The 21,700-nt window shown below is 44.8% G+C and overlaps 1 protein-coding gene across 4 annotated transcripts; it reads left to right on the forward strand.

Moving 5' to 3' along the window:
• Positions 1-1,458: 1,458 nt before the first annotated feature.
• Positions 1,459-21,700, forward strand: LOC133626390 (leucine-zipper-like transcriptional regulator 1). Of its 4 annotated transcripts, XM_062005196.1 has the most exons (10): positions 1,459-1,511; positions 2,220-2,329; positions 8,881-8,975; positions 13,672-13,927; positions 14,720-14,799; positions 15,611-15,689; positions 17,205-17,251; positions 18,696-18,816; positions 19,717-19,903; positions 20,242-21,700. In XM_062005196.1, the coding sequence occupies exons 4-10, from the start codon at positions 13,765-13,767 to the stop codon at positions 20,909-20,911; spliced, it is 1,347 nt and encodes a 448-aa protein (XP_061861180.1). In that variant the 5' UTR covers positions 1,459-1,511; positions 2,220-2,329; positions 8,881-8,975; positions 13,672-13,764; the 3' UTR covers positions 20,912-21,700. The 4 variants fall into 4 exon arrangements, with proteins under 4 accessions (XP_061861180.1, XP_061861183.1, XP_061861182.1 ...); XM_062005199.1 differs by lacking the exon at positions 8,881-8,975 and having other exon boundaries at positions 2,220-2,336; XM_062005198.1 differs by lacking the exon at positions 8,881-8,975.

Consider the following 21,700-nt stretch of genomic DNA (forward strand, 5'->3'; position numbering starts at 1 on the left):
CATCCAGGGTGCAGATCTCAAAAGATGAGCCAAAGCAAAATGCTCCCTTCTGATACATAAGAAACTGCCACCTTCTGTTTCTAATGCGGACAATATAAGGACGGAAATAATTAGTTAATCTTTTGTTTAAATAAAGCATTGGGGGAAAAGGCTAAAAATAAACACTGATTCATTCCTTGTCAGGGAAGTTTCTCCTGTCAATTATCACATTGTTACTGCTGTTTTTAATCTAGTCAGATGGTGAGATTGGCAATCCCTTCTGCAGGGGCTTCTGGGTGTTATTTTGTAGAGAATCTTGCTTGAAGGACTGATTACTGCTTTTATGGGAGCCAGTGGGAGTTTGGCCACAGTCCTTCACGCATGTTAATTTGAGGGACTTCCAAATGTTAGCTAATGATCTCAGAGTTCTTTTTATGAAAAATGTGTGGGTTTGTTTTGGGGTTTGGTTTTTGGTTGTTGGGTTGTTGGTTTGGTTTTTTTTTTTTTCATTCCTAGCAGGAGGCAATTAAGAGGGTCTGGGGAAAGTTCTGTGCTGTACTTCTGGACTGTGCTCTGACTAACGTCTAAAGTCCTAGCAGGAAAAACTCAGGAGCACACGTTACCACCATACTTGATTTATTATACAGAATATATGATAATTGAAGGTATTTCACATTGTTCATAGATATATGTTGCTATGGACTGGGTTTATCTGTTAGCTGTCACTTACAGTAATCTGAAAGAAAGCAATTATGCTCACTCTTTTTTAGGAGCAATACTAAGGAAAAAGTAGTAGCCTCCACCCTGAAGCAGGAAAACATGTCAACATGGAAAACAGAGGCACGTGTGGGTGGGGGAGTTTCATTTCTGTTTTATGAAGCCTTATGTATCTGTAAAGGCGGAACAGAGAGGAAAAAAATATAAAAAGCAAACCCCGTGGAAGCTGAAGCAGATGATCAGAAAGCCAAGGACACAAGCTCAAGCAAGCACTGGGGCTGCGGCTCACAGAAAGCCTACAGAGAGGGATCTCTGGGCTAAACGCTGACATAAAAGGACTTGGAACTGAGCGCAGAAACAAACATCTGCCCTCCGTGCTCCCCCTTCCCACCAACAACAGGAAAAAAAAGTTTGGTTCTGGCTGTGTTCAGACCAGAAACAAGATTTTATACATTGCTGATGCCCAGGGCTACGCCACGGCACTAAAGGACCGCGGCACACTCCTCCCGGCGAGGCCAGCAGCCCGCGGCACCCGCACCCACCCGGCCCCAGCCCCCTGCCTCCGGCATCACCCGCGGCGCCGCGCAGGGGCCCGGCGGGCGGGGCCGCTGCTGCGCTGGTCTCAGCGGCCACGCCAAGGCCGCGGCACCCGCAGCTCCGCTCGCAGCCCGGCCGCACCCCGCGCAGCAGCGGCGGAGCGCCGCGCACCTCACCGCGCTCGGCCGCCCGCCCGCAGGCCCGGCGCGCAGGCCCCGGGCACGAGCCGCCTCCCCTGCCAGCCCCCGGCTCGCCGCCGGCCCCGCCGCCCTCGGGAGGTGAGGGGGGAGCCCGGGGAGGTGGGAGGAGGCACCGGGGTGCTGCCCCAGGGAGGAGGATTCACCTCCGGCTGCTGCGGGCCGGGCTGGCCGAGCCTGTCGCCCCCCGGGCCCGCCCGCGCCTCACGCTGTGCCGGGCGGCCCGCGGGCGGAGGGGCCCCGCTCCCGCCTGAGGGCTGGCGGCCCTCGCAGCCGCTGTGGTGGGGGCTGCCCGGCCGCGCTCCTCGTCCGGTGCTGGGCGTGCGTGTCCCCGGCTGGCGCCGCGGGGAGCAGGCGTGCAGGGCAGGGTGCCCCCGGGCTGGCGGGGCGGCGGGACACGTGGGGAGCCTAATGTTGCCTCTTTCTTCATTTGGTTGGGGTTTTTTTCCCTCATGTCCTGTCAGGATCAAGCCCCAGTGGAGCTGGGCAGCAGCCGCTGGAGAGGATGAGGTGAGGTGGTGAGGTCTCCCCCAGGCAGGGGTGCAGCAGGATGGGCAGGGGGCTCTGAGGCTCCCGCCTCAGCCAGAGCCACCTCGTGCCCACGCTGGAGGAGCCAGCACCCAAGAGGCTGGCACTGCCACCCGAGAAAGGGAGCAGAGGGAGGGTAGCAAGGGCACAGGCCTGCTCACATTATCGCACAGCACCACAGGAAACAGTCATCCTTCCTATACAGAGTTGTATTGTTGTACAACTGTGTGCAGTTGTTCACAAAGCTGCTTTCGTCCAAAGGTACGAAAGGAAACAAAGCACATGAAAGGAGGGAAGTGGCGTCAGCACTCTGCAGCCACAGGAGACCGCTGGGGAAGGGGACCTGCGACTTCCACGGTGCAGCACGGGAGGTCTGTGGTAGGCCCAGCTAGAGCTCTTGTTTCCTTGCTTCCAATTTAGGAGATTCACCACCCTCCCTTTGCTCATTCCCTTTTCCACAATCAAAGAGCATAAAGCTACTCTACTAAGTAAAAGACGAACAAAGAAATGCAACCATCCAAAACCCAAGCCAAAGTACGTCTGGCTCGGGATGAATACTGGGGCACGTTAGCTGGGAGTGAGAATTTTTCAGAAAGCCAGGCTCCAGTCAAAAATGGACCCTGTCATTTGGAGTCTGAATATGAAAACAGCTTGCAAAACATTTTTTTCAGGCTTTTCACAAAAGAGTTGGTCCTTTTGCTCTGGTATCTAGGCTACATTGTTCAAGCTCATACATATCACTGGTCGTATTCACATGAGTAATTCCATTTGAATTTGGAGCGAAAATGTGTATGTGTAAAGTTACTCATATGCTTTCTGTCTCCTTTATATATTGAAATTATGTGGGTTTGGTCTTTTTCCATTTGCTAGTGCAGCCCAGTAACTTGGCATCAAGGTTATTGTGAACCATCATGGTTATTATTACTGTTTGCCTGCCTGACACCTTTGTTTTCCTTGCCAGACTAAAATCCAGCTATTCTCCTCTACGCAATCTATTCCAGCTACGCCATTGTGTCATCTGTTTTTATGCAACCATCTTTTGCTTGACTGTGTAAATTCATCTTTCCTATAAAAGATCCTTTTTATACAGTTTTCCCTCCAGTCATTACTGACAGTCTTTCCAGTTGTGCCATCTGATTCTTTCTCACTTCATGAGAAGTCTCTCATGACTTCTCCCATACTGTGTAATCTAAATGCATAATGATTCTAACATGATAGCTGGATGTTTTAATATTTGCCAGCTGGAACTTTTTATTATTCTCTTTGCCAAATGCCCTCTCTTTCCTCCCTCATATTTCTTCAGGCTCCAGCTTCTGCTATTCTCATAACCTTGTATGTCTTCTGTATCCCATTGCTCCATGTTCATCGAAGGGCAAAATGTCTCTGGGACAAGAAAAACACTTTGTCTATCTTACAGCTTAATGCCACACTTCATGGAATGCCTTTTCATGGAAGTGTGGCTGAGCCATTTATTAGATGTTCCTTTTCCTTGGTCAGGGAATATAAAAACCAAAACAAGTAAAATTCAGTGCATACTTTTGTTTGTTTTAAATGGAAGATGATAACTTTTCATGAATATACTCTCAGCAGTTTAGTACTTTAATTTGTGCCTGAAGAGAGTAGGCAGCTTTCTTCCTAACCTAGAGTATTTTGTGAATTAGCAGAGTAGAGTCTCCCTTAGGAAATAAAGACTTTTGAAGTTGTTTCAGCAGCAGGTCACAAGCTCTCCAGGGCATCTACCTACAGGATCTTGAAAGAATCAGACTAGTAAGTTTTTGTGAAATCCCCAAATGATGCCTTTTAGGAACACTGAAAATTGCTCTTTCTGGGGGAAAGGAGTGATGACCTATGTATTGAAATGACGTGTTTCCACTGGTGACAGGACAAATTACTTCCAAGAACAGGGTAAAATGCCAAATACATTTTAGACTGTCCTGTGAACGTGTTAGGAGTTTCTCATTTATCTTAAAGTGTCAGGACCAGGATCAGTATTTCCTCCCTCTGCCATATCTAGAACATGAAAACTCACCTGTTTGTCAGAGATAAGGTCTGAAGAGCCACCTTGCTGCAGTGATGCTTTACAGCCAGGGCATCTTCCCCCACTTTTAAGATGATGAGACCACAACAGAGACTGTGCTCTTGACACTCCTGTGTTCACCAGCAAGAAGCTAAATAAGATTTGAAAAGCAGATTAGGTTACCAAAGTAAGTGTTTTGTTAAGGAACAAAACCAACCCCTATACAGGCACTGATAATCAGCATAAGCTTTTGATCAGGGGTGGCCAGTGCACTGCATGTATGTGTCCATAACGTGCTGTCCTTGGGCCACCTACAGGTGTGTATTTTAGAACAGGAAGCTCTTTCTCAGGAGCTTCATTCAAAATTCATATTCTAATTTTTATTTATACAAAGGTCCCATTCTTTAAAAGAAGCCAAAACAAAAAAAAACCCCAAAGAAAACCCAACAACTGAAATCTTAATATACTAAGGAAAATAAGCCATAAAAGTCATGTAGTATGGGTGCATTTCTTTTTTGTCTGTACCATAAACCTTATTGATTACAGTGGCAAAAGTAATTTCCTGACTCATAGACTAGAGGTGTATATAAAGATGTAACAATTCCAGAAGGTTTTTAAGTACTAAAGTTCTTTTTTCCAGATACCAGCCTCTCAACCCCTCAATTTCCTCTTCTCTACACTAAACAGCCCCAGTTCCTGCAGCCTTTCCTCATAAGGAAGATGCTTCAGACCTCTGATCATCTTGGTGGCCCTGTGCTGGACTCTCTCCAGCAGTTCTCAGTCCCTCTTGAGCTGAGGAGCCCAAAACTGGACACAGGACTCCAGATGAGGCCTCACCAAGGCAGAGTAGAGGGTGAGCAGAACCTCCCTCGACTTGCTGGCCACACTCTTGTTGATCCATCCCAGGATGCCATTGGCCTTCTTGGCCATGAGGGCACATTGCTAGCTCATGGTTAGTTTATTATCAACCGGCACTCCCAGGTTTCTCTCTGCAGAGCTGCTCTCCAGCAGGTCAATCCCCAGCCTGTCCTGGTGCATAGGGTTGTTCCTTCCCAGATGCAGGACTCTTAATATTGTGATCTGAATGAAAGAACCATGACCCTTTACCTGCAGAGCTCCAGAAGCAGGCAGACAGCTTGTTCACGAGGTGGGGAGATTCACGATGCTCTCATCTGTTTTGCAGTAAAGGTGCCAATGCCCTGGGTGGTTTAGGACTCCATGCCCCACAAGCAGCAGTTATATCTATAGGTTTGCAGTATATAAAAACTGAAATCATCCTTGACTGTTTTAGGAGAGTTGCCTCCTTTGAAATATCTGTTCACCTCAGAAAGCATTCTGATGCACTGAAAAATAACAGTGATAATGTTTAAGATTAGTAGCTTAAAACTTGTTAAAATGGAACTAAGAGTTACGCAACATAAAAGTGTTTCAGGTTTCCTCTAGGTTTTCAGCATGTCCTCTCTAAGCTTTATAAAGACAACAGGGGTGTTACTGGTTTATTTGAAGGTACCTATTATTTTTCTGAACCCTGAAATCAGGATGGAGCTGTGTCTCTGCTTTGATTTGTCATTTTACAAATCCTCTTTCAGTCCTTCAGCTCCCCCCTGTATGATGAAAGGCTATTTTCTAACTCCTTCCTTTTATCTTGATCACTTCAGTTGGAAGCACAGTCACGTCGGAACTGTGTGTTCTACAATGCCTACCAAAGCAAGGCCCTATTTCAGGCTGGAATTTCAGTACTACAGAATTATTACAGACACCCTATATTCCTAGAGCCATTCCAAACTTTCAGGTGGGAAATTCTGAAGCTGAGCATCTCTGAAAGTTAGTTCCTGTATTTTGGATTAAAAAACAATCCCCAAAACCAAACCAAAATACCACCCCCTCCACCCTGAAACTTAGTGATACTTACCTTTAGGAAATAACAAAATAGCAAGCCTGAGGACACTAACATTTATCACACATAATAAAGCATGGCAAGTAAATCTGATATACTGAAAAACAATGCCTGCTCTCTAAACTGTTTAAACAAAGTGATGGGTTTTGAAACTTTGTAGCCGCCTCGCAAGTCTTCAAAGTTTCTTCCTTATTGATGCAGCATTAAAATAAACCCACCACTAAAAAGCAAAGGCTTCTGAGATAAGCAGAATGGGGAAGATCTGTTGTTAATTTTAGAAGAGTAGTAAAACATCAAGTTGCCTTAACAAGAAAATACAGTGTTCTGTACGGAAGTGTTGGAGGGTTGAGACAAACCCCCCCAAACCAAGATTTCCTACTTATTTTGCCCTAGTACGAGTGGTTTCATATCACATTATATTTCAAAAGCCTGGATCCTTTTAAATCTGAAACTTAGAATTCTGAGTGCATTACAGAATCACAGAATGGTAGGGGTTGGAAGGGACCTTTAGAGTCCAACTCCCCCGTGCAAGCAGGTCCACCTAGATCAGGTCACACAGGAACAGGTCCAGGCAGCTTTTGAAACTTCCAGAGGAAACTCCACACCCTCTCTGGGCAGCCTGTGCCAGGGCTTCCTCACCCTTACAGTAAAGTAGTTTCTCCTTAAGTGGGACTTTCTGTGTTCCAGCTTTTGTCCATTACCCCTAGTCCTATCCCTGGACACTACAGAGAAAAGTTTTGCCCCGTCCTCCTGAGATACGACTTTCAAATACTTGTAAGTATTAGCGAGGTCACCCCTCAAGTCTCCTCCAGGCTGAATAGTCTCAGATACCACCGCTTTCCCTCATAAGGAAGATGCTCCAGTCCCCTGATCATCTTGGTGGCTTAGATGAAACCAGATGGAAATGAATCAGGAGACAGACGAAAGCTTTAATGACAATCTATTTAAGTAATACTTAAAATAAATAAATCATTTGTCTGAGAAACCATATCTAATAGAAACATGAAGAATTATATAATGACCATCTAAACTCCATTTCCTGAAGTAATTCCTGTCTCCCTACATTTCCGGGATTATTTGTATTATGAAACAGTTAGTGTGGCACCATTAATTGATAAGCACTCTGTGCTATAGTTACCCCACTAATTGCAGCTCTTTAGGTCCCGTCTCACAGCTCCTCCAGCCGTTTAACAATTGGGATTGATTGCATGGAGCTATTTTTAGAATGGAATGGCTGAAGAATTTGGAGAGCAGCAGCCATCTTTTTGTGTGTGCTACAGCTGTTTTGGGAAAAAAAAAAAGTTGGATGAAAAATGTTCTGAGTTGTCTCTTTGGGTACTTTTTTAAAAAAGAAATTCTGCTGAAGTTAGGGTTTCCTATTGGATAATTGATCCTGGCTGTACTAATCTGAAGCTGAGGTCAGTGTCACATGACACACAGGATATTGCTGGGTAGCGTTCTCAAAAGAGCAGCAGTTTTCCTTGGGAAATGGGGCTGTGGAAGTAGAGGGCAGATGAACTTCACTGGGTCTGGTTCAATAGAAAGACAGCCCAGGGATCACAGAATCACAAGGGTTGGAAAGGACCCTGAATGATCATCCAGCCCAACCCCCCTCCACAGCAGGACCGCCTAGACTAGGTCACACAGGAACTCGTCCAGGTGGGTTTTGAATGTCTCCAGAGAAGGAGACTCCACAACCCATCTGGGCAACCTGTGCCAGGGCTCCGTCACTCTCACAGTAGAGGAGTTTTTCCTTATGTTTCTTTGGAACCTCCTATGTTCCAGCTTGTCCCTTGTCCTGTCGTTGGCCATCGCTGAGAATACTAGTGATGAAAGGCAAGATTAAAGATTAACTTTGAACATGGTGGGTTTGGTTTTTTTTTTTCCCAACTCTGAAATGCAGCAGTTTGTTAACTGATCTATTTAAGCACTGTAGCTCTGCTTCCAAGAAGGCTTCATGTGGAGAGAGCAAAGGGTGTGATTCACAAGGGTCAGCTGGTGCTCAGAAGGTGTGACTGAGAGGAGACACCCATTCAGTTAGTCTCTGATTGGCCTTTTGTGATCCATCCTGCTCACCTGCCTCACAAAGAGTTCAGATGGGGCAGATAAACAAGTGGACAAGATTTTGTGGCTAATCTACTGTATGAAATCAGGGCTATCTCCTTCTCTGAATGTTTGTACAAAAGGAGGCAGGACTGGTAGGAAGAATAACAATTATATAGAAGAGAAATAACTGGTTTTATAGCTCAGGAAAAAAACAACCCAACCAAACTCAAAGGGACAAACCCATTTTACCTTTGTAAAGTATTAATAGCTGAGACTTATCACCTTTTTCATATTAAATTATATCAGTAGTAGCAGTAATGCCCTGTCACTCTCACACAGCACTGCATCAGCAAATTTGGAGTGTTTTACTAAGGAGGTGTCTCCTTAGCTACGGAAGTAAACAGAGGAGTTGGCTGTGGTTACACAGCAGCTTGGCAGAGTTAGGGAGAGAATCCATGTTTCATGACTTCAGCTGCTTTCCCCTTTTCATCAGGATAGTATAATATGTAAGGGATAGTAATATGTAAAGTATTAGGGACTCACACACCTATAACATGTTACTACTTCACAGTTGCTCATTCCCTCTGGAAAAGAGAATGCACACCTCTAAATGCTGCCAATCTTGTGTTTGTTCAGAGAAAACACACATAGAATAATATCCTTCAGTTTTGTACAGTAATAGCTTACAATGCTGCTTTGCATAAAACAAAGATTAACACAATTTGAGTAGCTAGTCTTGCCAGAATATGCTGCAAGAGATTCTCCAGCATGTTTTTTTTTGTCACTGAATATATTTCAGTCTTGCAAATGGTAAATTTTAGAGATAAACTGGATGATAAATTAGATACATGCATTTCATATTCATATGAAATATAAATACAAATGTATCTTCTATAGCTTGTGTTACTGTAATCTTTATTTTTCCTCAAATTATGTGCAACTTTCCCCTGGACCTCTTTTAGGTACCTGAAGAGAGGGATGCAGTACGGATTCATCCTGTAAACACTTCCTGGGCTCACTTCCTTGGGGAATAAGTACTGATAAGTACAAACTTCAGGTATAGTGAAAATACAGATTTAAGCCTTTTGCAGATAGACTATTTAATATATCAGTCATCTCACTGGAGCATGTTGTCTCATTGGGTCTATTCTGATTTCAGGAAACAAAATAACAGTTAATCTGTTCATATTTTATAAGGGCTGTGTCATAGCTTCCAGTACATTTAATGGGGAGAGAGGTCAGTAGTATCAGAGAACCACAGAATCACAGAGTTGTTACCATTGGAAAAGACCTTTAAGATCAAGTCCAACCACTCACCTGCTACTGCCAAACCCATCACTAAACTAAACCATATCCCTCAGCACCTCATCTATGCCTCTTCAATATCTTCAGGGATGGTGATTCCACCACCTCCCTGGGCAGCCCATTCCAATGCCTAATAACCCTCTCAGTGAATAAGTTCTTCCTAACCTCCAATCTAAACCTCCCCTGGTGCAACTTGAGCCCATTTCCTCGTGTCCTATCATTTATTACTAGAGAGAAGAGATTGAACCTCACCTTGCTACAGCTCCCCTTCAGGTAGTTGTATAGAGAGTGATCACATCTCCTCTTGGCCTCCTCTTCTCTAGGCTAAGATCCCTCAGCCACTCCTCATCAGACTTGTTCTCCAGACCCTTGACCAGCTTCACTGCCTAAGTTTAGACAACAAATGTATGTACAACATGTTCCTACTCTCAGGCAAGCAATAACAAAGCTCCTGGGTTAGCAGGACTCAGAAGCAGTAGGTACCACCATTGTAATGTATGCTGCATCGCAGCCAACAAACTCTGCAGGGCTGCAGTTCACTTGCTATTCTTAGGACAGTAGCAGTGGTGATACCCCAGAAAATGCAAGGACCTGGGATAACATGCATTCCACAAAAAGCACTTTACACCATCCAGGGTACTGGCCAGAGGTCAGCTTGGCTTTCTGGCACCAGTTCTGAACAGGCTTGATGGAGCCAATCTGATTGTAAAGAGGGAGTTAAGTAACCAGAGCAGTCACATTGCAGCTGATCTGCCAGGGCTCATCTGCTAGAACCTTGAGGAGGGAGATCATAGAATCATAGAATTATTTCAGCTAGAAGAAACCTTTAAGATCATCAAGTCCAGCCTTTGTCCCAGCCCTATCAACCACTAGACCATTTCCCTAAGTGCCACATCCACCCATCCCTTAAACACATCCAGGGACGGTGACTCCAGCACCTCCCTGGGCAGCCCATTCCAATGCCTGACAACCCTTGCAAGAAAGAAATTCCTCCTCAGATCCAGCCTGAACCTCCCCTGGCACAACCTGAGGCCGTTTCCTCTTGTTCTATTGCTTGTCACTAGGGAGAAGAGACCGACCCCCACCTCGCTACAACTTCCTTTCAAGTAGTTGTAGAGTGGTAAGGTATCCCCTAAGCTTTTTTTTTCTCCAGGCTAAACAACTCCAGATCCCTCAGCTGTTCCTCACATTAGGCATGCTCCAAATCCTTTACTAGCTTGGTAGCCCACCTCTGGATTCTCTCCAGCACATCGATGTCCTTCTTGTAGAGAGGGGCCCAAAACTGGACACGGTATTTGAGATGCGGCCTCACCAAAGCAGAATACAGGGGAATGATCACAGAATCACAGAATGGTAGGGTTGGAGGGGACCTTTAGATATCATCTAGTCCAACCCCCCTGCAGAAGCAGATCCACCTAGATCAGGTCACATTTGAACACGTCCAGGAGGGTCTTGAAGACCTCCAAGGAAAGAGACTCCACAACCTCCCCCCTCCTCCTGACAACAGTGTTCCTGATCCAGGCCACGATGTCATTGGCCTTCTTGGCCACCTGGGCACACTGCTGGCTCACGTTCAGCTGCTGTCAGTCAACACTGCCAGGTCCCTCTGTACCTGACAGCTTTCCAGCCACTCCTCCCCAAGCCTATAGCATTGCGTGGGGTTGTTGTGGCTCAAGTGCAGGACCTGGCACTTGGCCTTATTGAAACTCATGGCATTGGCCTTGGCCCAGCCAACCAGCCTGTCTAGATCTCTCTGTAGAGCTTCCCTACCCTCAAGCAGATCTACACTTTCACCCAGCTTGGTGTTATCTGCAAACTTGCTAAGAGTGCACCCTATCCCCTCATGTAGATCATTAATAAAGATGTTAAACAGGAGTGGCCCCAGCACTGAGCCCTGGGGGACACCACTCTTGACCAGCCACCAGTGGATTTAACTCCACTGACAAAGACTCTTTGGAGCCGGCCATCTAACCAGTTTTTCACCCAGGAGGGTGTCTGCCCATCCAAGCCAAGAACAGCTAATTTCCCCAGGAGAACACTATGGGAAACAGTGTCAAATGCCTCACTAACGTCAAGGTAGCCAATGTTCACAGCCTTTCCTTCATCCAACAAGCAGGTCATCCTGTCATAGAAGGAGATGAGGTTTGTTAAACAGGACCTGCTCTTTATAAACCCAGTCTGACTAGGCCTGATCACCTGGTTGTCCTGCATGATGTGTGAAGAGGTTGTGTCAGCAATGGGGAGCCTCATTATTTATGGGTGAAGGGAAGGATAACTCCTGAATTTGTGTGGGACAAATCGAGGTGTTTGAAAACGAGGGAATCTGTGAACACAGGAGAAAACATTTGGTAAAAGGGGTATGCTTTTGTGCTGCTGATATATAAGTTTTCCAGACAAGGGATGTTGGCAGAGAGGCAGAGTACTGAAAACTCTGTGAAACAAAAATCTTTCCAGTGCAGCAGTGAAACAGAAAACATGCAGGATGCTGAGAGAAAAATAAAAAAGAAGACTTACTATAGAAGTACATAGAAAAATAAATAAAAGATTGTGTAGCTGGCCATTATTACCCAGCATGTTTCCTTACACACAAACTGCCTTTACAGAAATCTGCGGGGTTTTTTCTTTTGTATTTAACTGCTCCCCTGTCATTGCATCCAAGCGAACATCATTCTTTCATTTTTAGAACATGGCAGCTTCTTCTGGACATCTGGATACTTTGTAGCCTCTGTACATACCCCTTTCCTCATTATCAAACCTGCACAGGGTGAAAAGCACTTACATTGACCTCTGCTGGCTTGTATATGGCTAAATGGAGTTCTACACAATGAAAATCAAAGCACAACTTGTATGTCTTAGGTTATACTATGGCAATGCATATAGTAAAAATACCTGCATGTAGATCTGCAGAGGGCTGTATTTAACTTAACCTGATCATTGCTGGATTTCCAATAAACTGTTCTGGCCTAAAGAAAGTTTAAACTGCCATTTGCTGGGAATTTCAGACTTTGCCTGGAAGTGCTTTCTGATCTGACAGCAGAATTGCTGCTTTTACGTGAATGTGAGTTAACCCGGGAAACCGAAGCTTTTGATCTAAAGCACCTCTTCACAGAAGACAGCCTCTGAATGGCACAGGGGCTACATTGGAACGTGCACTGGCACACACATGCTGAGGACTCAAATGCACCAAGATGGAAGCTGGTGGCTGGCCCCTGTGCTGCTGCCGGCAACATGAAATGCCCAGGCTTGGTAAAAGCTGTGTGACTGTCATCCCATTCCTGAGGAGGTGGAGGGAAAATTTCCAGCCTTCTTGCTGCTTTGCTCAGGAAGCACATGGGCAGCAGCTGTAATGAAAGTACTCTGTGGGTGTAAATATTTGTATGCTACTGTACAAAATTTGGGCAAATTTTGTACATTTCCTGTTTAGTTGTTCTGGGTTTTTTAATTAGAAATAATTGGGCCAAGTAGGCATAGGTTTATCCCACCTCAAATCAAAAGAACAGATTTGCTGCACAATCATGATGTTGAGCTGACAGCTGTATGTCTTTATCCACTGGGATGCTAAATACATGCATATAATACCCTGTAACTGTGGAAAAACAGGCATTATACTGCAGTACTGCAGAGGCTAACAGAGTGTCCACACTGACAGATTGGTACCTATCAGTTCCCATCCTGATCCCTTCACTTAAATAGTCTCAGAACTGGGAGACTCCATGCCCTCATTTGCTGATACACGTTACCTCAGACATGTTACCAACACAAACCCCACAATTTGGCCTAATGCTTCATAATTTCTTTCTTTTGTGCTTTTTAAAGCAACGTGCTTCAAAACAAGGTTGTTCTCGGTTCTCCTGTCTTCACAGAACACAGGGACATCTTGTGGCAAGTAAAGGGATAGTCTTATTTTTTCCAGACGCATCCTCACTTCAACTGGTTTTCAGTTAAACGTAAGACTAACTTCTGGTCAAGTGCTAACGCATTCTTTTCATCTGTAAGATTCACTTCTCCCAAATTTTGTTTGAAGTACGGGTTTGTATTAAGTAGTGAAAGAAGACCAAGCCTTGGTTTCTCCACTATTGCAAATGCAGGGTACTGGAGTTGATCATTTGCAAGTGTAAGGTACTAGAGTTGATCACTATGGCAAATGTAGGGTACTGGAGCTGATCACTTCAGCTCACTGACACTCTTTGGGAAACTTTCAGCTGCAGGAATGTACCTGTCCCAGTCTTGCTGAGATAAGACTCTGAGAGTCAGCATTCCAAGTGCTTTACTTCAGTTACCCTATTGACATAGACAGACAAAATTGTCAGGTTGCTTTTGATGGGAATGAAAACACACTAACTTTTAATCAAAAGGCAGAGACTCTTCTCTTTATTACCATCTGCTTTTAATTATTGTTATTTACCTTTTTCTTTAAAACCTGACGCTATTCTTTGTTGTTTTTACAGAGAGGGTCTAAACCCCATCCCTGATGTTTTAGGACCCTGCCCTGACGTGCTGTCCTTGCAAGCTGATACTTGGATAAGATCCTAGTTGTCAGCATGAAAGGAAAAGCTGCAGGCAGTGGGTGGCAATGTGCACCCCAAAAGCAGCCCTCTCCCTGCGACCGCCACAAACACGCCTGCACTGTCTGCCGGGGGTTTGTGTATCTCCATGGAGGACGGAGCACCACCAGCCTCGGGGATTTCTGGAGATACAACATAGGTGTGTTTGCCCCTTCTCTTGCATGTTGGGACTAAGGAGATTCTGCATCCAGTCGTTATGAAATTGGGGATACTCTTGTAGTTAACAGATGATCCCCATTTAAAGTCTTTCCATCAAAATCATGGATAAACAACATTTTGTTCATTGGGTGAATGGTGTGTGTTGCAGGTGTCTCAAAGTCTATTCAGTTCCTTTTTGTTTCTCCTCAGTCAGAAATAGAGTCATGTAAAATATCCAAGTTCTGATGAGGGATGGCTTTCTGAACTCTTTAACATGGGAGTAGTTTATGCATGTAAAAGTGCACAAAGGGAACACGTGAATACACCACCATGTAGGACTTTATTAATCACACACTGTCAAATATGACTCTATTTTTTGACTCAATGTGTGGTGTTCCCTGTTCAATTGTTGTTACTGGAATAAACTGTAGACTTGTGCTGGGGTTCATAGAATCATAGAATGGTAGGGTTGGAAGGGACCTTTAGAGATCATCTAGTCCAACCCCCCTGCAGAAGCAGGGTTACATGTTCATGGAAAGTTGAATTTTGATGTAGGTAACAGCACAGTATTAAAATAAAAGCAGAAACAAGATCAATTTCTATTTCTGTTAGCTCAATAGAAGAATGCACATCATTCTGGGGGAGCTTTCCTCTCTGTTAACTCAGAAGGCTAAGTGCTTCATTTTCCTCACTGACTGGCAGTGCAGCCAAACTCAAAGCTGATCTTTTCACCTTTTCCTTAATGTTTGTGTGTTGAGTGTCCCCTTGTCTTAACTTCAGCTTTGGTTTACAGCGAAAAATGAATGGGAAATGCTGGATTGCTCAAGAAATGGTCCAGAAGAACTGGAGGAACATTCAATGGTGGCTTATAAGGTAGCAGACCAAGATTTATATAGTCTGTAGCCTAATGTTTTATTTCCTATTATCCATTGAAATAAAATGTAGCAGATTATTATGTACTGAAATACTATACCCAGAAAAGACTTCTGTGTCAGTGCAATTCTGGATGTAGCTGTACCAATGTTTGGAACCTTTGGGAATAGAGTGACAGTAGTTTAGCTTTGCAGCAGCCTGCAGCTCCCTGATTTCCTCAGTCAATGCTCAGTACATAATAGTAATACAAAATAAAGACCTTGGCAGCACATTCTTTGACTTAGTTGTATAGTTGTAACAGTTGCTCTGAATTCATTTGCATGATAAGCTACAGCATAAAAACATTCACTTAAGAACTTGCATACAAGAGAGACGGGGGAGTGAAGGCAAATAAGAATTACAGCTTTGCCTGTGAGGGGAAACCAGAATTTAAGATATTGGGAGCTGCAGTGCAATGAAATAATTCTATAGACATGCATAATCTATGCATATGTTACCTGAGCAATGTGCCTCAGAGCTCCAGGCCTGCATGCCTCAAGCTGTCCCAGACTGAGGAGGAGTCAGGGGTGCTGGAATGCCGTCCCCATTAAAACAGCACAGTGTTCTTCGGGGTTCCATACTGAGAGAGTAAAGACACAATTAAAAGTTACTGGCTTTTTGGGATAGCCTCTTGCATTGTTCATAGATCATCACATGCATAATTGTCAATTGCCTGTTGGTGACAGCAGCTTTTTCATTTATCAGTTACTTTAAAGCTTATGTTGATGTTCTGTGCCTCCCTGTAGGTGACAAATACTTCTGCATTTTGCAGGGCACCCTGTGTGTTTTTGGTGGGATGCTGGACTCTGCTTTCACACAAGCAAAAACCCCTCTCTGGATATATGACATTGGTATGATACACAATAGCCAGACTTTTCCATGGGACATTCCAAGTCCATAGGTACTTATAAATAGTAAGAACCAACCTATTTTCTGCTGCTTGTAACACAACCTTCCCTTGGCTTTACAGGAAATAGCGTGTGTAAAACACTCCCCTAAAATTAGGCTGCTAAGCTATCAAAGAGTCGGCTCTTACTTGAATTAGGAAACATTTTATGGGAAAGTTTTATGTATTTTAAGGTCTCACAATTTCAGTTTCTCCTCTCCTCCCTCCCAAGTTTACTGTTTGACCATAAACCCCAGTAATTATGGCACATAATATTTAAAGGGTTTTTTCCTGATGTTACATGAAGTTTTAAAACCAAGCTCTTCAGTTTCTTAGGGAAGAAAGTAGATCAGTAGAGTATATCTCATTTTGTGTTTTTACTGAAGAAATGCATAAGCTGGCAACAGTAATGACAGAACAGGAAAAAACCCAAGTGTAATTAAGTAAGAAAGTAGGATATTAACTTCAGTGTTTCATGACACAGGGTTTCTTTGGGATCTCTTATGTGTGTATTTGAATAAAAGCAGTGTAACATTTGAATTTAATAGCAATGTCATGCACTATATGTTCTCCCTTTGGAAATCCTGTGTATAGTAATGGCTGCTTTTTGCTGTCAGATGGAGGGGAGAGAGAGAGAGAGATTTTTAGTCAGTAAGATCAAGACCAGAATTTAAGTTTCCTGGCTTACTCTGCTACTTCACTATGCAACCTTAAGTCAAGGAGGGTTTTTCAATCCTTTCTTTGTTTTCCCCTATTTGTCTGTAATACCAGCTGAAAGAACAGAGATCTTTAGATAAAATATATTTCATAGGAGAAAGCATCTTTTTACTCACAGGGCTGATTGGTGAAAACTGGGAATGAGCTGTTCAGTACTTGTTGCATGTCTACTCCTTTCATGGGCGTTGTTTTAAATCTTTCCTGGCAAGTGTAGCTTTGGGTGATGTAAGCTTGCACTGCTTTCAGATTCTCATTTCAGCCTCTGGTGCTGGGCATCTGCCATTCCCTCTCCTTCACGGTGATCACAGATCAGTGATTTCTGACAGTTATTTGAGGACTACTTTTAAGTGATCTGTGAAAAGGAACAAGAAAAATAAGGCTGTTGTCATAAGGTTTACATAATAAGTAGCAGGAGCCATACATCCACTGGTAAATCTGGGGATCCTGCGAGTTGTGAAAAAGCTGAAAAGCACAGATTGTTTCTGCATTGTGAAATTTAGCCTTAGGAAACAAGAAATACAGTATGGTATCTCCATGATTCGGTAGCAGAGAAGGATACGGGGAAGCTACTGAAACCGTGTCTCCTCTAAGTCTCTTGGTACTGCTGCCTCAGTGGGAAGCAGATTTCTTCCTCCTTGTCAGTGGAAAACACCAGGATGAGACTTACTTGAAAATTAGAACAGTAATTTGAAAAATGAGCGTTGGAGGAGTGTCCTCTTGTGGCCTGGGATCTCAACTGCGCTTCATTAAAACAATCCCCTAGATTCTGCAAGATGGACAGAGTGCCGTAACGTACCAGCAGAGACTGAGGTAAGGAGCCAGGAAGTGCTGAATGTGTGAATCAAATGCCTGTTGCTTTGTTGATTAAACAGATTGCTTTGAAATATGTTCCCCCAAACAGTTCCAATCTCATCTCTTCAGAGACACGTGGCTATACTTTCTTTCTTTGCACTTGCAATAAATGAGGCTTTTTCCTGCTCTAGAGCAGCGTTTAAAAATACTGCTCTTAAATTTTAAGTCCTATCTATGCAGTGCAGTCCTCTCCTCTACTGCCACTTCTGCTTTTGCTCTCGAATCCTCCCCAAGAAAACTAATTTTACAGGGAATATCACCACGGTGCCTGAAGGCTGTGCTTGGAGGAGCAGGGCTGTGAAAACAGATTGGCAGCCACGCTAATAAATTTTGAAATGTGAAGTGCTGCAGCGTTTTTCATTTCTTCAGTCTGAACACGCGGGCTCCCTGAGTTACTGCCACTTCCAAATGAGACCTCAGTGGAAGCATTTATGTCTTGGTCTTAAGAGACTGGTTTTCTATCGCTGCAGGGGAAGAATGGCTCCTTTTTTGCTCTTGAAGCTTCATCCTCACAGTGTTGCTGTGCTGTGAAATCGCACAAACGATGCACTAAGGTGTGACAGTACTGCTGTGGGTACCTCTGTCTGGTGGAGGAGCCAAGAGAAACTTTGGGACTGCAGGGTCATTTCTGGGGGAAATAAAAGGTGTTATGTGGCTGATGAAATTTTGTTTACGTACAACAAATATGATGCAATGATGCATTGACACCTTCTGTACAGGAGTACGTGGGTTTTTTTAACCTAAACTCAATATACAAAACATGGTGTGTAGAGGGATGTCCCCTCCAAAAGGGCTGTTTGAGAAGAACAAAACCAAACACTTGCCTTATATTTTGTTTCAACTTTATCTGGGTCTCCCCAGGTTTGCTCCACGAGTTTCAGCAACACTGAATCTGCTGCAGACGCAGCGGGAGCCACCCAGGCCGTGAGGCACAGCCTGCTGAGGCCGTGAGCACAGCCCAGGGTTTATGGTGGAGCAAATCCACAGCAAGCAAACGGAAGGGAGAGCTGCTCTTGGGAGTGAAGTTTCCTCAGTGTGGAAAAGGGGCCATCCCCCCATTATCTTCCCAAGAGATGCCCAATGTGTTTACAACACTCCCCGCAGGTACACCAAGCAGTGGCTGTGGAAAGCAGAACTGCTGGTGGGAGTGCAAAGAGTGGGAGGCTGCGGGGCTGTGATGCTGAGGTGGGCTTGAAAAGGGAGGCTTGCTTGGACTGGAGACTGGCTTGTGCTTGCATCCACACAAGTCTTCAATGGTGGATTTATTCCGTACTTCCCAAGAAGTTTAACACAACCCAAAGCCATTGTTTTCATTGCTTAGGAATATTCCCAAGACAGACGTTGCTACTGATACCACTCCATCTGTTAACAGAGTGTTTTTTGACCTGTGAAACTGTTTTAGAGCTCAGCACCAACCAACAGGAAAGGGCACAGTGCAGTAGTGTACCACTCCAGCATGTACATCTACGGGGGATACTTGGGCATCAGAGGCATTTCACAGGAGTTCTGGACTTTCCATTTTGGTAAGTTAAAGCACAAAGAGGCTTTGATCCAGTGGGAAAAAAAGACTGCTGCAGGAAAGCGTGGCTTGCTCTGTCAGGAAAGCTCTTACCAGTGCAAGTGTTTGAAGTTAGTTTTGGCTTTTCTTTAGCAGCATTTAATTATGAATTCTGTCAATTAAATTAATGCCCATCTGAAATGAATGAGGCTGTATTATACTGGAAGAAGCTGCACAGTGTTTGCCAGTTCTAGAGCTGAAAATCAGGGAGAATGTTTTGTTCACCATTCACTGAATTCTTCAAAGATTACCAAAGTCTTTCAGACTGACTTCAGCCTACTGATGCCATCTTTTGACCCTCAAATCTAGAAGTGACCATGGGGAGCCAAACCCGACAGGAGATGTTTTCAATTAGCATGTTCATCGCGAATCTGGTGATTGCAACCCAGATGATTCCCAGAGACTTCCTAAAGGCATTAACTTTTGTTATCTGGTAACCATTCTGTCACTATTTTGAAATGAATTATGGGTTTATCTCGTCCTTCATTGTCTCACAGGGAGAATAAACACTGACATTAATGAAGGAATGCTTTTGTTGACCGATTTTTCCCTTCTCTCAGCCAGGAAATCATCTCTGTGTGTCAGAGTTAATCAATTAACAAAGCCATACGAAAAAAATGCTCTGTAAATAAAATTTCCATGGTGTCTGTCATACAGCATCTGACATTTTCATTAAAAGTTAATTTCAAAACTGGTATTTTAAATGCACTTTTTTGGTGTCAGAATTTCAGCTGTTAGCTTACAATAAGCTTAGAGCAGAAACCCTTATTCTCCAGCAGAATAGTTACTTTGTTCTTGATATAAAACTCTTCTCAGGCACTTGTATAAATTCAGTACCTCTACAAATGAAATACTTTGCTTTCAGACACAAGAAAATGGTGGTGTGTTTCCACCCCACCGCACAGTCCTGGCCCTGGCCCTCGGCATGGCCATTCAGCAGTGGTTTATCGCATGGGCATGTACCTCCTGGGAGGACTGATGGGGCTGAGCGAACAAAAGGACTTATGGAAGTGGGACTTCGTAAGCAGCAGCTGGTCCAACATCAGAACAAGGTAAACTATGCTATTTGTTAGCTAAATTAACACAGAAAGAGGGGATGAAACTTACGGTTGGCTGCCTCGTGTGGGCAGAGGGGAGATGGTGCCCTTTTGGCACTGCAGTGATTGTTGAGATGTGACAAGGCGCTGCTGCTCCACCCCTGGGCGCCCCCCCCCGGCTGTGCCTGGCAGCGCTGCTGGCAGGGCCTTGGTGCAGCCACAGCAGGGGCATTTTGATGTCCCACCGCAGCCATTTCAGAGTCATTCTCTCGAGTCGAAAGGCAAACAGAGACTAAAATCACTGTTGGATTCTTGTTGGCCTCCCCTTAACGGCTGGTTTCTCTTACATTTAGCCAAGGACCTCCTCCAGTGGTGGGCCATGCTTCAATAGTCTTCAGAGACTCTATGCTGGTTTTTGGTGGAGGGATTTCCAATTCCAGCCCTACTGATGACCTCTGGAAGTATCATTTCCACACACAGACGTGGAAGAAGCTCAGTAGTACTACAAAGGCAAACTTTTCTCCCAAAATGTATCACTGCATCTTAGGGATTGGCGTTGATTTCCAGGCTGCCTCGGGCCTGAGCAGCCCGTTGCGCAGCCCTTGGCAGAGCGGGCAGCAGGACCCTGCCCAGCCGGTGCCTGCCCCAAAGCCCCTTCGCTCCTGCAGCTCCTTCCGCCCGCGGCACACAGACAGCGACGCGATCGAAATGAAAACCTTCAGCTCGCCCCTGGAGCCAGGGGCCTCCTCTGCTCCTCAGCCCACTGCAGAGGCAGAACGAGACCCAAAGGGAGCAACAAGCATTTTGGCGAAGGACACATCCCTCCGTCTGTTTGTCTCTTCAGAAAAAGACACTTTAGCTGCCACTCGGGTTTTGGGTAAAGAGGAAGGAGCAGGCTTTCAGCCTGCAGCTCCAGGGGGTGAGGGTGGCAGTGACGCCAACGTGCTGCTGCTCATTGGGGGTAAACCATTGTCCAGCTTCTCTGAGATCTCCTTCTGGCAAATGCAACTGAAGTGCTTGTGATGGATTTGACTGGAATGCCAAAGAAGAAACATCCACCAGTGTGTCAGGAGGTGTACAGCAGCTGCTTGTGACCGCCTCACGTATCCCATCAGCACATTGTGGGGAGAGAAATGAAGCCTTCTCATACTTGCTGTGAACAGATTTTTGTTGACAATGTGAACAAAACCCAACATTCCCCTTAATGTAAGTCACAACTTATAAGTTGCAGTTTCTCAGAGGAGCTTGTTGGGGCGCTGCTCTTCTTGTTACTTTCCTTCTGCTCCGTTAATAGCTTTTTGGATTGCAGTGGCTGATGCTGCCTTGAAAGTCAGAGCTGCGGGTCACCCTGCTGGCTCCCTGACTGCCCATTCAGGTGCAAAGCCTGCTCATTTTGCACTGGCATGAAAAATAAGTGTGTACTCATAAACCCATCTTTGCATCAAGTTTGTGCACGTTACTGTCCCATTTGAGGGATTTGATGCATTTCAGTGGGAAAAGCTTCCCAAGACCTAACATTATCTTTTCTTGAAAGAGTTGGTCTTTGCCCAATAGATTTGCAATATGAGATGGCCTGTAACAAAGGAAAAACCCTACAGACAGATTAGCAACTGAAATCCTGAGATAGTCAAGGGTTGCACCTGGCCCTCAGGAAGCAAAACCATGAGTCCCCCTCCCGAAAGTCACATGCAGCCCAGAGGAAGCACAGACTGGCTGCCCAGTGCATGCCAGGCTCAGTGGCTGAGCTCAGAATCAGAAGGGTTTGACTTTTACTTGGGGGAAAAAAAAAATAAGAGGAAGGAATGACATAAA

Source organism: Colius striatus, chromosome 11 (genome assembly GCF_028858725.1).
Source record: "Colius striatus isolate bColStr4 chromosome 11, bColStr4.1.hap1, whole genome shotgun sequence".
Taxonomy (NCBI): Eukaryota; Metazoa; Chordata; class Aves; order Coliiformes; family Coliidae; genus Colius; species Colius striatus.

What these genes read in the sequence shown, in the direction of transcription:
- LOC133626390 (XM_062005199.1), top strand. Translation starts at nt 13,765, where the DNA reads ATGAAAGGAAAAGCTGCAGGCAGTGGGTGGCAATGTGCACCCCAAAAG. An exon ending in TTTCTGGAGATACAACATAG is followed by an intron (nt 13,928 to 14,719) that starts GTGTGTTTGCCC and finishes TTTGGTTTACAG; the next exon opens with CGAAAAATGAATGGGAAATG. An exon ending in TCTCTGGATATATGACATTG is followed by an intron (nt 15,690 to 17,204) that starts GTATGATACACA and finishes ACAATCCCCTAG; the next exon opens with ATTCTGCAAGATGGACAGAG.